The sequence below is a fragment of the Podarcis muralis genome, chromosome 5, assembly GCF_964188315.1.
Source record: "Podarcis muralis chromosome 5, rPodMur119.hap1.1, whole genome shotgun sequence".
NCBI classification, from domain to species: Eukaryota; Metazoa; Chordata; class Lepidosauria; order Squamata; family Lacertidae; genus Podarcis; species Podarcis muralis.
In genome coordinates, this window is record NC_135659.1 from 50,074,408 (window position 1) to 50,088,256 (window position 13,849).

The 13,849-nt window shown below is 37.6% G+C and overlaps 1 protein-coding gene across 8 annotated transcripts in view; it reads right to left on the bottom strand.

Annotated features, from left to right (window-relative positions):
• The window catches only part of MAST2 (microtubule associated serine/threonine kinase 2), a 172,939-nt gene that overhangs the window by 19,371 nt on the left and 139,719 nt on the right, over positions 1 to 13,849 (bottom strand). For all 8 annotated transcript variants that reach the window (XM_028733609.2, XM_028733614.2, XM_028733611.2 and 5 more), the window contains 7 exons: positions 12,193 to 12,402; positions 8,243 to 8,344; positions 4,730 to 4,862; positions 3,868 to 3,935; positions 3,328 to 3,413; positions 2,119 to 2,327; positions 376 to 514 (listed from right to left, as the gene is read on the bottom strand). In XM_028733609.2, the coding sequence (XP_028589442.2) occupies positions 376 to 514; positions 2,119 to 2,327; positions 3,328 to 3,413; positions 3,868 to 3,935; positions 4,730 to 4,862; positions 8,243 to 8,344; positions 12,193 to 12,402 (947 nt within the window). The remainder of the gene's footprint in view (positions 1 to 375; positions 515 to 2,118; positions 2,328 to 3,327; positions 3,414 to 3,867; positions 3,936 to 4,729; positions 4,863 to 8,242; positions 8,345 to 12,192; positions 12,403 to 13,849) is intronic.

The following is a 13,849-nucleotide window of genomic DNA, read 5'->3' on the forward strand; positions in this document are numbered from 1 at the left end:
ACAAACATTTAAAATTAAAGTTTGAGCCAAGATATCTGCTATAAAGTTGTGCCCTGTCTGCATTTTTAGCTGCTATTAAAGTATAGGCACTTCTCACTGCACAGGGACAATGGGACCCCCCCCACTTTGTTATATTTAAAATCTAACTCTCACTTCAAATTTAGGCAATCATGAATTGCCTAAATATATTTCAAATATATTTCACTAATAAAAGCACAGAATGACATCTGTAAAGAAAGAGCTCAGTAACAAGAACATTATAATAATAAAAACTTGCCCTTGCAGGGGGGGGAAATGGCACACATCGTTCCTATAACTATTTTTAGCATGGACAGCTGCGACTACAGGTCCAAACATGAGAAGCTAAAAGCGTACTTGTCAGGCTTTAGGTCACGGTGGACGATGCCATAATTGTGGAGATATTCCAGTGCCAGAACAGTTTCTGCAAAATACATTCTTGCCATATCAACAGGTAAAGCTCCAATATTCTTCAAGAGAGTTGCACAATCACCCCCTAAGACAACATGGTAAAAAAACAAAAACAAAAACAGCATAAAAAGATGAGAAACATTTGTGTCAAGTCACTGTCTGTCAGCCAGATCTGATGTACGCAACTTGTTATAGCAAAATCAGATACACATCTATTCAGAAATAAGTTCTATTGAGTTCAATGAGGTTTATTCTCAGGTAGGTGGCTATGGGTACGAGACTGCAATATGCCAGTGCAACATTTTAATAATATCCTCCTTTATACTGGCTAAGATTTGCTCCAATACACTGCTTCTGGCATAATGTTCTGAAGTCTTGGGCTTGTAACCCTTTTCCCAGTATGAACGTGTACTACTGAGGAGCAGTTCCCATAAGTACACAAAAAAAGAAAAGGGGTGAAAGAAAAACAGTGGTGTATTGCTGCTAGAGAGAAGGTAGTAGTGTATGTATTTACATTTAGGTGAGCACTCTCCACAGCAATGGGTATCCTATGTCAGGCTTAGCTTCTAAAGACTTTTCAAAATAGTAATACACAACAGTGAAAGCACAGGAGGATGACTGATCTGTAGTGCTCATGGCACCACCAGCCACAATAGCTGTGCTTGTTGGGTAAAATATGACAGACCTTGCAGTGCTTAAAAACAAAACAAAAACCACTGGCTTTTGCAAGTCTCCAAGGACAAGGAGCAGCACAGAAATGGAGCAACAGACTTGCAGTAGCTTTTCTGTTCGCACTTTACACACAAAAAAGCAATGAGGATACTTCTGGTTCATCAGAAAGAGACATGAACCTCTGCTAAGAATGCTGGGGTCCAATCCACCAAGAGTTGTGCAAGTCAAAATTTTGACCATCCCAAATAAGAAAACTTATACAGACAACAGAAGACTGACATTGTATGCTCCTAGGAACCCAGTCTATGAAGGGGTGAGAACCTCTCTCTGCACTAGCTAAAGTGTCTGGATAGTGCTCCACTTTGAGTGCACTTGTGGGTTTTAAAGGCATAAGTGTGAGTTGTTGTGTGAGTACTCTCAAATTAAATATAGTTAGTTAGGTAAAAACCCCTCCTGGATATTGCGCAACTTGGAATTTTAGAACACTACAAAAACTGCAAACCTAAGAAATAAGGGGACACTGATTGCAGATATTTGACTAATTTTAATTATTCCTCAAGTGACAGACTCTGCCAAGCATCATTACACTTAATTCTGTATGGATAGTACTATAGTTATTAGCCAGCCTCAAATTCCATGACTGTTTCCCTATGGAAAAGAATATAGTGTAGGAGTATATTAAATTCATTCCACTGTGAACATTCTGCAATTTCTTATTTCTTTCACATGACCCTTAAGTCAGATACCAGTGCCTATGGTTTCAAGAGCAAACATGGCTAACTAGTCCATGATGAACAGGACCACCTCAAGAGAATGCCCATCTCCACTCAAGTTTAAAACCTTTGTGGCACATAGTGGATTTATTCTTCCATCCTCTAAGATGGCACCTATGGGACACTTTTGAGAATACTGGAAAGCACCATGCAAGTCAGCACATATAAAATTCTCTACCACTTTCTGGTCAATATGTAAGATCATTATTGTGACAAGATGAATTCTATGGTGGTGAAACAATACCTTCCACATACTCCATAACCATGCATAGATGCCTCTTGGTTTCGAAGGAGCAGAACATGCTCACAACAAAGGGATTCTCTGCAAATGTTAGTATGTCTCTTTCCACAAAAGCTTGTTGAATTTGGTTCCTCAAAATGAGATTCTGCTTATTGATCTTCTTCATGGCAAAGCGCTGACGGGTAGTTCTGTGGCGCACCAAGAACACTGCACTGAGACAAGAAAGTTGCACTGCATTAGTGCTGCCACAAGCAGACTCCAGGAATTCTGAATCCTGCTTCTCTTATTCAGGATTCACTTATTGGATTAGATGATAAAGATATGAAGAAACAGAAAATGAAGCACAAGGAACAACTAATTTTTCTTGCCCTGCTCCTTCTGCAATGATAAATATATTGATAAGATCTCAGTTCTGCCTCAAATTAATAATGGGTGAGCGCAACAAGTCATAGTTTCTGTCTGATCTCTGTGTAATGTTCATCTATTAGAAACAGGACTTCTATAATCAAATATTATTTTCATGCTTATCATTATATCATTATCTGCCGGTGCACTAATATCAACATTTTCCAATTCTTTTGAATAATCAGGCCAATTTCCTTTTCTTTCAGAGAGACTACTGTGTCATACTACATACAGAATATTTCACAAGTAACTGGGGTGGGGGGGAAATTATCAGCACAGTATAACAAGAGTAGCTGATCAACTCATCTCCAGTCCTTTAGAATGCAAATATGTATGAAATCTTTAAAAATCTTACCAAGTAAAAAATAAAATAAAATAGAAAAGTTTCAAAGAAAACTGTTGGACATGTCCCCCCATTCCCAAATTTAGTGATCAAAATTAATTTCATACTTTCCCCCTATTTTATTCAGGGCCACAGGGAATAAAGAGTAGTGGAACTTCTCAATGTTTGAGCTGAAACAGGTGCAATATGGGATCTGCAAACATGTTTGGTTAACTTTAAAGCAGTTGTGGGGGCGCTGAATGTGCTTCTACTCTGGAGATAGCACAAAGAGATCACGAAAACAGCACAGAAGGGACGCATGGTTTCAATCAAATCTGACAAACTTACCTTCCCCCAGCAGTAGGTTTAAAGTACAAATATCAGGAGCTATAGCTACAGATCTCCTGCATCATTGTCATTTATGACTCACGGTTAGACTTCAAATGAATTTCTTTTAATGGCTAGACATAATCTTATATCCTTACCCATATGCACCATTGCTGATTAGCTTAATTGTTTCAAATTCCTCTTCAGATGGAGTTTTCTTGGCTTGCACAGTGGCTCCCCGACTCTGAAAACACCAGAAATACTTTTCACTCTCCTTTTAATGTTAATCTTTTAAAAATATATCTATTTAAGTCTAAAGCCAATCACAACCAATTCTGCTTTGGAAGCATCTTTAAATGGTTTCATTGTGCGTCTAAAATCTCTATTCTTAAACTTTGTTCTACCTGTTTTATCTCAACAATTTAACATACACTTTTGTAGCTCTTTACTGATATTATCCAGAGAAAGACTGGAGCAATTTTTACTGTTTCATGTATGGCCATGCATTGGGGGCCGGGGCGGTAGAAGAGTTTAAAATTTTAATCTCCTTTTTAAATATAGAGCATTCAGGTATTCTTCATGAACAGAAATGATTATATCCACGCACAATTTAGACTTTAATAATACCCTATTAACACAGAATGGCTTTATTACAGACCTGCTATTATATGATTAAAAGTGATCCTTTAACTCAGTACCTTTCCCTCAGTAGAATCATCTGTCTCTGGAGTGTCTGGACTATCAAAGCTGTTCAGCTGGGCCATTTCTGGGGGAAAACCAGAAATGCACACTCTTAGGATATAATAGTATGCAATATGGTGATCACATACCTAGTTTCTTCACCCACATGCAAGCTAAGACACACAGTTCTCCATACTCAAGAGTATGTGGCCAAAATCTGAAGGCGTCAGGTGGAAGAAGGTGGTGGTTCATGATATTTTTTCATAGCAGGATTCTTTAATCAAAAGTTTCTCCAGAACATTTGAACAAACTAATTGCAACGTGTGTCTTTATTCAGGGTTAAAGCGATAATTTCACAATTTTACAAAAGTGTCCATTTCATCTCAAAGATTCTGATGAGTAAACAGTACATCAGAAAAGTCACCATTTACCTGGAAGCTGGAGAGCACTGAATGCTGAAGATGGAAAATACGTCAGTCAAAGATGTGCCACCCAGGGCCACGCCACACATTATGTTACTGTGTACACTGCATGCACCCCGCAAAGGAAACCACCTTTTGAAATACTTTGTGGGCACCTGGTGATAACTGTAGCTCTCGCTCACTATGTAATTACTGTATATAAACAATTTTTTTAAAAAAGCAGTTTACCTCTCACAATTAATACACAACCACTGTATTTCTTAATGTGTGAATCAGCCCTCAGACTAAGCTTGCAATATGATACTCACAAACGCGGAAGTAAGTTCCATTGAACTCAGTGGAACTTACTTCTGAGCAGACATGCATAGGATTGCACTGGAGGTAACAAGGAGGGCTTTTGTTTCTTAACCTTCTTGTGTTCTACATAGTCCTAAGAAAGCAAAGTGAAAGTCCTCACCCTCCAGGGGATCCCTGGTGAGTCCCAGCTGGCAAATAATATAACGAGGGATGTCACATTTAATTCCTTCTCCTTCCTTGGCATGGCCTTCAGCAGCTTCTAGCAGATGGTAGAACTCTTCAGGATCAAACTCCTAAAGTACAAGAATACAAGAGGTTAATTCGGTTCCCAAAGCAAAAGACTATAACTCTGGGTGGTGAGATATTTTAAGAATGATAAGAATAAAGACGCCATTTACAAACACTTTAAACATGTGGGTCCTTCTACATTCAAGTTATGAACTGGATTCAGCAGCCAACATCTCACACTGCAGCTCATCTCACACTGGTACAATATGGACAGCAATAAGACTGTCTATTGCCTTGTGTAAAAAAACAACCCCAGTCAACGATTATTGGGGATTACTGTGATTTTTTTACTTTGGAAAATTTAAGGCAACACGGAAAAGGGGCAGGAGGAAGAAGCGATTATACACATCAGAATTATAACATCACATCGAGTATTGCCTAGCATAATAAGCAGGGAGAGCAAATAATGTGAGCTTGACATTTTATCTTTTCATAATCATGGTAACATTCATTTATCACCCTATTCCCAATAATTAGAAAGGAAAGAGACAAAACAAGCCCTTTTATTCCCATTCTGTGGATGGGGAACAGTTACATAAAAGTAACTTGTCCAAGCCTTTGCAGGAAGTGTAGCAGGCTGAGATGGGATTTTAGTCCAGGCCCATCTTTAGCAGTGCTCTATCCACTGAGAAATGTGGATAGACCTCAAAGTGCAGTGTTTAATCTGAAAGCATAAACCAGCAAGAAAGAAGGGTGGTGCACAAAACTCGTAAAAGGACTGTTAGGACATAATATACAGTGCAATACTAGGAGTCTATGTATAAATCCCATAACCCAAGATTCAGTGATGAGAAAAGATCTCTGAGGATGAAGAAAAATGACAATACAGTATATCGGAATAAAGTGAGTAGTTGACAAAAATCAAAGATGGAATGAAAAGATTAATCAAGCAGATTTGTGCAAATTTAAAATGCCCATATAAAAAAACACTGCTTTTAGAAGTGCACAAGTAAATGATTAATATGTTCAGTAATTATATCTTGGAAGTCAATCACATTGCTGATAGTGTATCTTTTGTAGGAAACAACCTGAAGTAATCAATTCTGTGCATTTAAGAGTTCATCTATCTGTCTACGGTGCTCATAAAGTTAAGGCAAATAAAACCAGAAGCTGTTTTGTTACAAGAAATCAATAGTACTGAGAGTAAGACACCTACTACTAAATTTTATATTCATAATAGATAATGTGAAACTATCACTAGGATTACACGGTATAGTAAAGTAAGCCACAAAAATTATGGATATATAAGAGAGGTTGGATATTAGAGCAACAGCTAAATTAGAAACATTCTGTACTTTATAATCTGGGATCTTGCCACATTATTTACATGAATGTCACAACAGCCTTTGGAATTTATTACTCAGATCTCTGAGATGTTACTGAATTACACCTGCTTCCATTCTCTTTTCAAAAGGATGAGGGAAACTGGTACACACTGCAAACCTTATCACCTAATTTTAACTAAAGACCAGTCCAATTAAGAACCTTCCAGAAGCAACCTTGTTTAGACATTGGGGGGGGGGGGGGAGAATCAAATTGCAGAAGAACAATTATTTATTTGTTTATGGAATTTAAATATCATTTTTCAGATGAACTTCACAAACAAGCACCATGATATGAACACATCATAGTGACCAACTTTTTGAAGAAATCCATTACATTTTGTTCCACATGTACTACTCTGAAAGTGCACTTTCCCCCAAATGTTTAATCAAGTAAACAATGCTTTATTTTTTCTACAGCAAATGAATACAGTTCATTATTAGTTAAAATAGGATACTTAGATATAGCTCTGATCATTGGCAATGATAAAATGTGGCATATATTGGATTTTTTTGTAATTGAAAACTAATAAAAATTATATATATATATATATATATATATATATATATATAGCTTTGTTCAAATAATGTAGTCAGGATCCAAAGATTTGTAAACTGGCAGACAGGTGGGCTATAAATGAAATAAATTAATTCCATGCACCAAGAGGACTTTTGGCAAATACACAGCAGTCCTCCATACAACAGTCTGCAATATGAAATGGTTGTCTACCATTCAAAGCCCCCACTTGGGAGTCAGCAAGCATTGTTACCATTACTCACATGTATCAAACATAAACATCAATAAACAAATAAAATTTCAGATGAGAGAAAAGGCTGACAAGTACAATGGCATCATAGCTAAACAAACATAATGTTCTTTCTTATTATGTGTTGAATATGGAAGACAATGATCACTGCTACAACATTCATCAGACAGAGGACCTTAAGGCAGTATAAACTGCATTAACTGATGATTCCCCAGAAACTACTTGGAGACACACTCACCACAGATGAATACTTGCCCTACTTGCCCATAACTTCCCCCACTGTTGCATGTAAGTGCCCTGTTGATTGCCACCTCACCTAGGAATCTGCAGGCCCAGAGCTGATTTTAACTGCTTCAGTTCAAGCACCCCATTTTAACAGGACTTCACATATTGTTAACTGCGGAAGCTTATCAACTCAGATAAACTACAGCCATTACTTACATTTAGTATTAGAGCCATTGCCTAAGTATGGTAGGGGTCGGCATGCAGTGGGAAATGTGTCTAGCAAACATCTGGAGTCTGATTCCTTGAAGAATTCAGACCTAGACATGCACCTGGCAAGGGAGTCTTTTAAGTATGAAATATACTGCATTTTAAAGACTGCAATTGGACTATAAGGGCACTGCCTGCTCTAGTTCTAAAAATGTAAATTTCTAAGGTGCTTATTTAATTAACGTTGCTACATGTTGTACAAGGATTTTTTTAAGAAAAAAATTCCTAACAATGAAACTAGTTGGCACAGTTAGTATCTGTTGTGAAACTTAGCAAGTTTTCCTGTATCACCATGCTTCTATGGGCATGATCCACAACCTACAGAGACGCTTTATGTGCATGCATAAATTTGCAATACATTCCAAAACTTGCAGTTTCTCATCCTAAACAGCTTCTCCAAGGCCACAGCCTAACACATGCTTGGAATTACCCATGTTATCCAAAGTGACTTGCCACGATGCTATTCCAGGAGAGAACAATCAAATCTCCTGCTGGACATGAAGAGTCATTGCACGGTCTTCTAGTCTGCATCTATTATCATTACCTGTGCATAATGTCTACTTAAAAACTGGTACAGTCTATTCTGCAGAAAAACACTTGAAACAATGTAATAGCCAGTGTACTTCTATAGAACTATGTACTTCTCACAGAATCACCAAGTCTTTCCTAATGTATGCTCTTTCAGAGCCTATCTTGTTGTATGCATTATCAGTTGGTAAAATCTGTTAAGATTCCACTGGAATTACATTTCATAGTCATCAAACAATATATTGCTACACCTCCTAAAAAACGCTTTTTACTTACCAGACATTCTAGCAATCGTGCTGGCCGTGCAATGATTATCATCAACTTCTTCACCAACTGGGTAACAAATGCCACTTCTGAGCTCTCTGATCGCTCGTGAGCCTGTGGAAAGGATGTCACATCATGGTTTAAACAAAGAATTGGTCCCTCATAAATCAAGTAGAGTAGCTATCATCAGCTATTTAGCTATAATTCACTGAAGGCATGATAGAAGAAAGGCAGCCTTTTCCTTTTTTCAAGTTCTGTGTTGCCAAAGTTTTGACACTAAAATATTCTCTGCCAATTCACAAACAATATTGCAGAAGGTTTATTCACAGTAAACTCACTGGAAACTTTTTAAGGGGTTATCTTTCTTTCAAAAAAGAGTGTTAATTAATTATACATTGATTTTTTTTCTATGCCAAAATAGGTTTTTATTTCAAGATTTACTTGACATTGACTTTTCTTTGTGTTGTTTTTTTCACTTCCACTCTCAAAGATACTCTATTTTATAATTCTTCCATGAAGACATTAAACAAACTGCAGTGCACACAAAAATAGGCCCAAAAGGAAATAGTAAGCTGAACAAGGTGTCTATAGAGTTGCGTGCAGAATGCCATCAATATTTTATTATTAATGTCATAGTACAAATAGTATCTATACATTATAAAGCCACATGGACTGGTTCAGTTGAATGTTTTTATTTGTTGATTGATGACATAATATTCAAACACTGGGACAGTCAGCATTTTGTTGGCCCACTAAATCTTCTGTGCACATTTTACAAGAAAAGAAAAGAATATTTTTTTTCATCACCCTAGCTCAATACAATAATAGCTATACAAAGAACATGTAAGACATAGTTCACTCTTCAAGCTCATAGTATTCCAGAGAAATTAAACACAACTACAGGTATGTTCACTGAAATGATAAATAATACTCAGAAACAGGTTTCAAAGACCATATGGGGGACAAAAATAAAATAAAAATAACCTGAGCTTTTTAGCAGCTTGCAGGCACAAGCATTTAATCAAGAAATGTGCAGGTAACTACCAGCAACAAAGAAATTGCTTGCTAACATTCACTGAAAAGAAATGAAAATTCATACACTGGCAAGTAGTAAGAAAGCACTGGCATCACTAAGGAATGTGGAAAAATAAGATTGGCACAAACTGCAAACAGAGACCACTGTATGCATTTAAGAAGAGACATACACACCCTGTTGTTTATGGGGAAATTACCAACTACTTAATTTGGCTCACATATTAGAATGACTGTTTGGTATATAATTCTGTTTACAAATTTGGATCTAATTCTGCTTACAATATCTGTTTAGAGTATGCATGCACAGTACATAAGCCCTTCACTCAACATGTCACAGGAAAGATTTCAAATCTCTTAAACTAACGCAATATATAGATACATATTGCAATGCCAAGTATTTCAGAATTTGTAATTAAAGGAATTGTAACTGTACAATTCCTTTAACTGATTTAGTTTGGATTTTGTAAAAAAAAAAAGTTTTAAAAAACCATACCTCCTAATATATAAACTCATTGAAACATAATATGAGGTAGTATGATTATTCAGAAAGGAAACCAATGTTTTAAATACTGAAAACAATTTTCATAGACCAACAAGGACTAGCTTTATTTAAAACAGATTTTAAGAAGTTTGCCATGCGATCATGTCCATTTACGTTAATAAAAACGTTCAGCAACTTTAAAAACTGCTATATCTAGAATTAGATTGAAAGTTTTACTACAACTTGTAATTTGCTCTGAGTATTGAAAAGTTAAGCTATGTAGAAATTAAAAACACAACAGTTAGAAACAAGATTACATAAACACAAAAATGAACACAACTTGTAGCAGCCACTCAGCCATGATATCTGCACAGTGCTGCAGCTCCAGAGTCCTTAGTAAAATCGTTGTTTCTTGTTTCCGTATTTCACACAATAGCCTCGACATCTCTCCAAATGTCTTGTTTAGAAGACATCCCACTTTTATTGCATCTTCAGTGAATAGGTTATATGCCAAACAACTGCCTATCGTTTGCCTCCCTTCCCTTGGTATGATGCATGCCATCTAATTAGCAGTTCCCAATGACAACATGCTTGTCTGAAGGTTGCGGGTGTCATTTCAGGTCCCCCCGCCTCCTTGAGGGAAGGGGGTGGGGTAACCACAAGGACTATGGGCTGAAGCTTGTGTCATTTGTTTATAGAAACGAAGTCATTTCCAGTGACATATGTACTGGAGGTAGCAATGGGCAATTTACAAAGTGATTCCCTTATCTGAAAGACTCATCCGTCACTAACTGGAGCCACTGGGGCATGAAATTAAAATCACTGTCCTCCCCTGGGGTTTAGCAGGACCAACAGCAGTGATATTCAAGTCACAACTCTGTAATTGAGCTAATATACTGATATAGATCAAGGCAGCCATACAAGAACCAATGCACTTAAACCCTATTAAGAACAGCAACTTTAATCGGGATTTCAGGTTAAGTGGGCAACACAAGCTACTACTGATATAAACTTACTAACACCTCTGCGGCTTTGCTATATCTACAAGTTTTTCAATTGTTTCTTCTTTGTTTGTTTTGAAAGCCAAATGTGTATGCATTTCATGCTTTCTAGTAATTCAGTGTGAAGGTTATTACTTTTCTTAATTCTCAATTTGTATTATCTTTCAGTTAACAAATCTAATTTCAATGCATATATAGTAAGTATTTGTTTCCAAAATTCTGACTCATGTGTTTTCATAAAATATAATCAAATTCTAGTCGCATTTCCCCAAACTTTCAAATAAATCCTATATAACAATACAGTTTTAGAAGAAAAGGTTAACTGTTCAGTCTAAATCAAGCAGGGCTTGAGAACTCATGACCCCCCCCCCCCCAGATTTTGTCAGACTCCAGCTCACATTAATTCCAGCCAGCATGGTCAGAGATGATAGGAGTTGTAGTCCAACATTTCCATTTGTAGTAAATGGTGTTTGGGAGAATTTACAAACACTAGATGCGATCCCACCACAATCAAGTGCTTTCATCTATGACTGATTTCAGCATATGTTTAGGACTTTCAATGAGACCTACAAATTAAGAGTGCCTAATTGGACTGTATTCGTACATCTTCAACCAAGAATATAGTACACCTACTGGTTTAAAATAAACCCTGAGTTTGTGATAAACAGAGACTTTGTTATGAGAAATCTGGGATGTATCCAGTCATAACAGAAGGTAGACTATGCAGGAGGGTATGTACATAATAAACTTGGAGGCCAGTATTTTTAGAGCAAAGAAAGAAGAGGAGGGAAAATAGGAGTGTCTCGCTTCTCTTTGTAACAGGAATCCTACAGACTCTCCTTTATCCTGCTTCTTTCAGGTACATTAACATTTATCCCAAATATATTTCTTCCCACTACCTAATCTTCATGCCTTCTTTTGTAGAGGTGGCCAATTTGGGGGGGGGGGGGAGGTAACAAGTAACAGCTCCCCCTGACAACTCAAATCTCATTGGCTCCCCCTGTAGAAGGACAGTTCAGAAACAAAGGGAGGTTGATCTGGATAAATGTGGTAAACTCTACTCATTTATTTATGGCACAACACCTCATTACATAATATTCACTGGGTGCCTCCGATAGTTAAAATATAAACAATTTAAATACAAAATAAAAGAAAACCATAACATCAAAAGCTACTTAAATCTAACAGATAAATTGAATTTCACACATTAGGTATAAATAATCCTCTCACTATTTGAATGAAGCAAACGTTTTCTTCTCCATTTAGATGGACTGTGGCTTGAATTAACTGGGGTGGGGTGTTGCTCTGAAGCACCTCTATGGTGCATCCTGTTTGCCCCTGTGCTTTGTGGATGTAGCCTGCACTATGTGGAGGGTTGCCATGTGAATTATTTCAGGTTACAGCAAGGCAGGCTGAAGCTGATAGCCTGTGAATTAAATACTTACATCTTGTAGGAGCTTCTCAAGGTTTTCCTGCAACTCATAAAAGTACCGAGAAGTAATAAGTCCTTCACGTGATTTATCCAAGCAGTCTCTGGCTAATTCAATAACTTGATGGTGAATGAAACTTAGGACCCCATCTGCTAGTTGTAGCACGTTCTCTGGTGCGCTGGATGCAATAAACTCAGCCAGCCGTTCCTCCATCTGGGCTGTGGCCTAAACAATGTAGAAGAATAGTTACAGGCATTTTGCTACGAAAATATCTACATTTGAACTGAAGTAAACATATCAAACCTAACTCATGGGTTTTGTTTGAATGTTTAGGAATTTTGGCTACAGAGACTGAACAAGCGTTGTCCTCCATCACCACCATTCCTAATTTGAATGCTTAAGTGTAATGAAGTTGAAGCAATTTCTACGTGAAAGGTGCACTAATTTAGAACGCACACAAATAAATTTCAAGTAAACTAGAACACCCTAGGTGTAAAACTGGTTGAAATACACATGCTAAACTACATATTATGTGGAGGAGATGAAATGGAAGCTTTCACAATGTGTATTTTGGCCCTTTAGATGTTTTTACTTCAATATAACCATGCCTTGATTTCGATCAGAGCAGCAGCTGTGAAAGTAGGAGGTGGGGTATGTTTTTTTCATAAAGAGGAAGAGGGAAGTTTAGCCTTCCCCCTCATCTCTATCTCCCCAAAGTTGCTATTTGTCCTCAGTAGAAAAACTATGGGTGGTATTCAACTACGTTTTACACAGAGTAGACCCACTGAAAGTAATGGATAACTTGGTCGTGTTCATTAATGTCAACAAATCCACTCCAAGTGGTTGAATACCACTTTAAGTTCTAATTAATGAATGTCCTACGAATGTGTGGTTGGCTCCATACATCCTTCCTAGGAAGGATGATGTCCATAAAGCCACAAAATGGTAAGACCCTCCTGCAATTTGTTTATCTTATACATTAACCTGGGACGCGGGTGGCGCTGTGGGTTAAACCACTGTGCCGCTTGAGCTTGCCGATCGATAGGTCAGTGGTTTGAATCCCCACGACGGGGTGAGCTCCAGTTGCTCTGTCCCAGCTCCTGCCAACCTAGCAGTTTGAAAGCACGCAGTGCAAGTAGATAAATAGGTACCACTCCGGTGGGAAGGTAAACGGCGTTTCCATGCGCTGCTCTGGTTTTTCCAGAAGCGGCTCAGTCAGGCTAGCCACATGACCCAAAAAAACTGTCTGCGGAAGCGGACAAATGCTGGCGCCCTCAGCCTGTAAAGCAAGATGAGCACCGCAACCCAGAGTCGTTCGTTACTGGACTTAATCGTCATGGGGTCCCTTCATCTTTACCTTACACATTAACCTAGATATGTATGTTTTTCTATACACACAAAATAGTCTACAAAGCAACTGGCAGAACGTGTTTTGTAAGGAGTAAAATAATTTAACTACATTTAAAACAGCAAAACAATGCTCCAGCCTACAAAAAAATTATGCAACAATGCACTTAACAGTCTCTACTGTACCGTATGTGTTGTTTCTTTCCAGCTCAACCATGGCACCAAAGATATGGCCCTTTCAGATGCAGACCATGATAGGAGCTTATATTTACCATTAAAACAAAACAAATGTTTTGCATCACAAGTCATTAAAACTTTAAAAGTT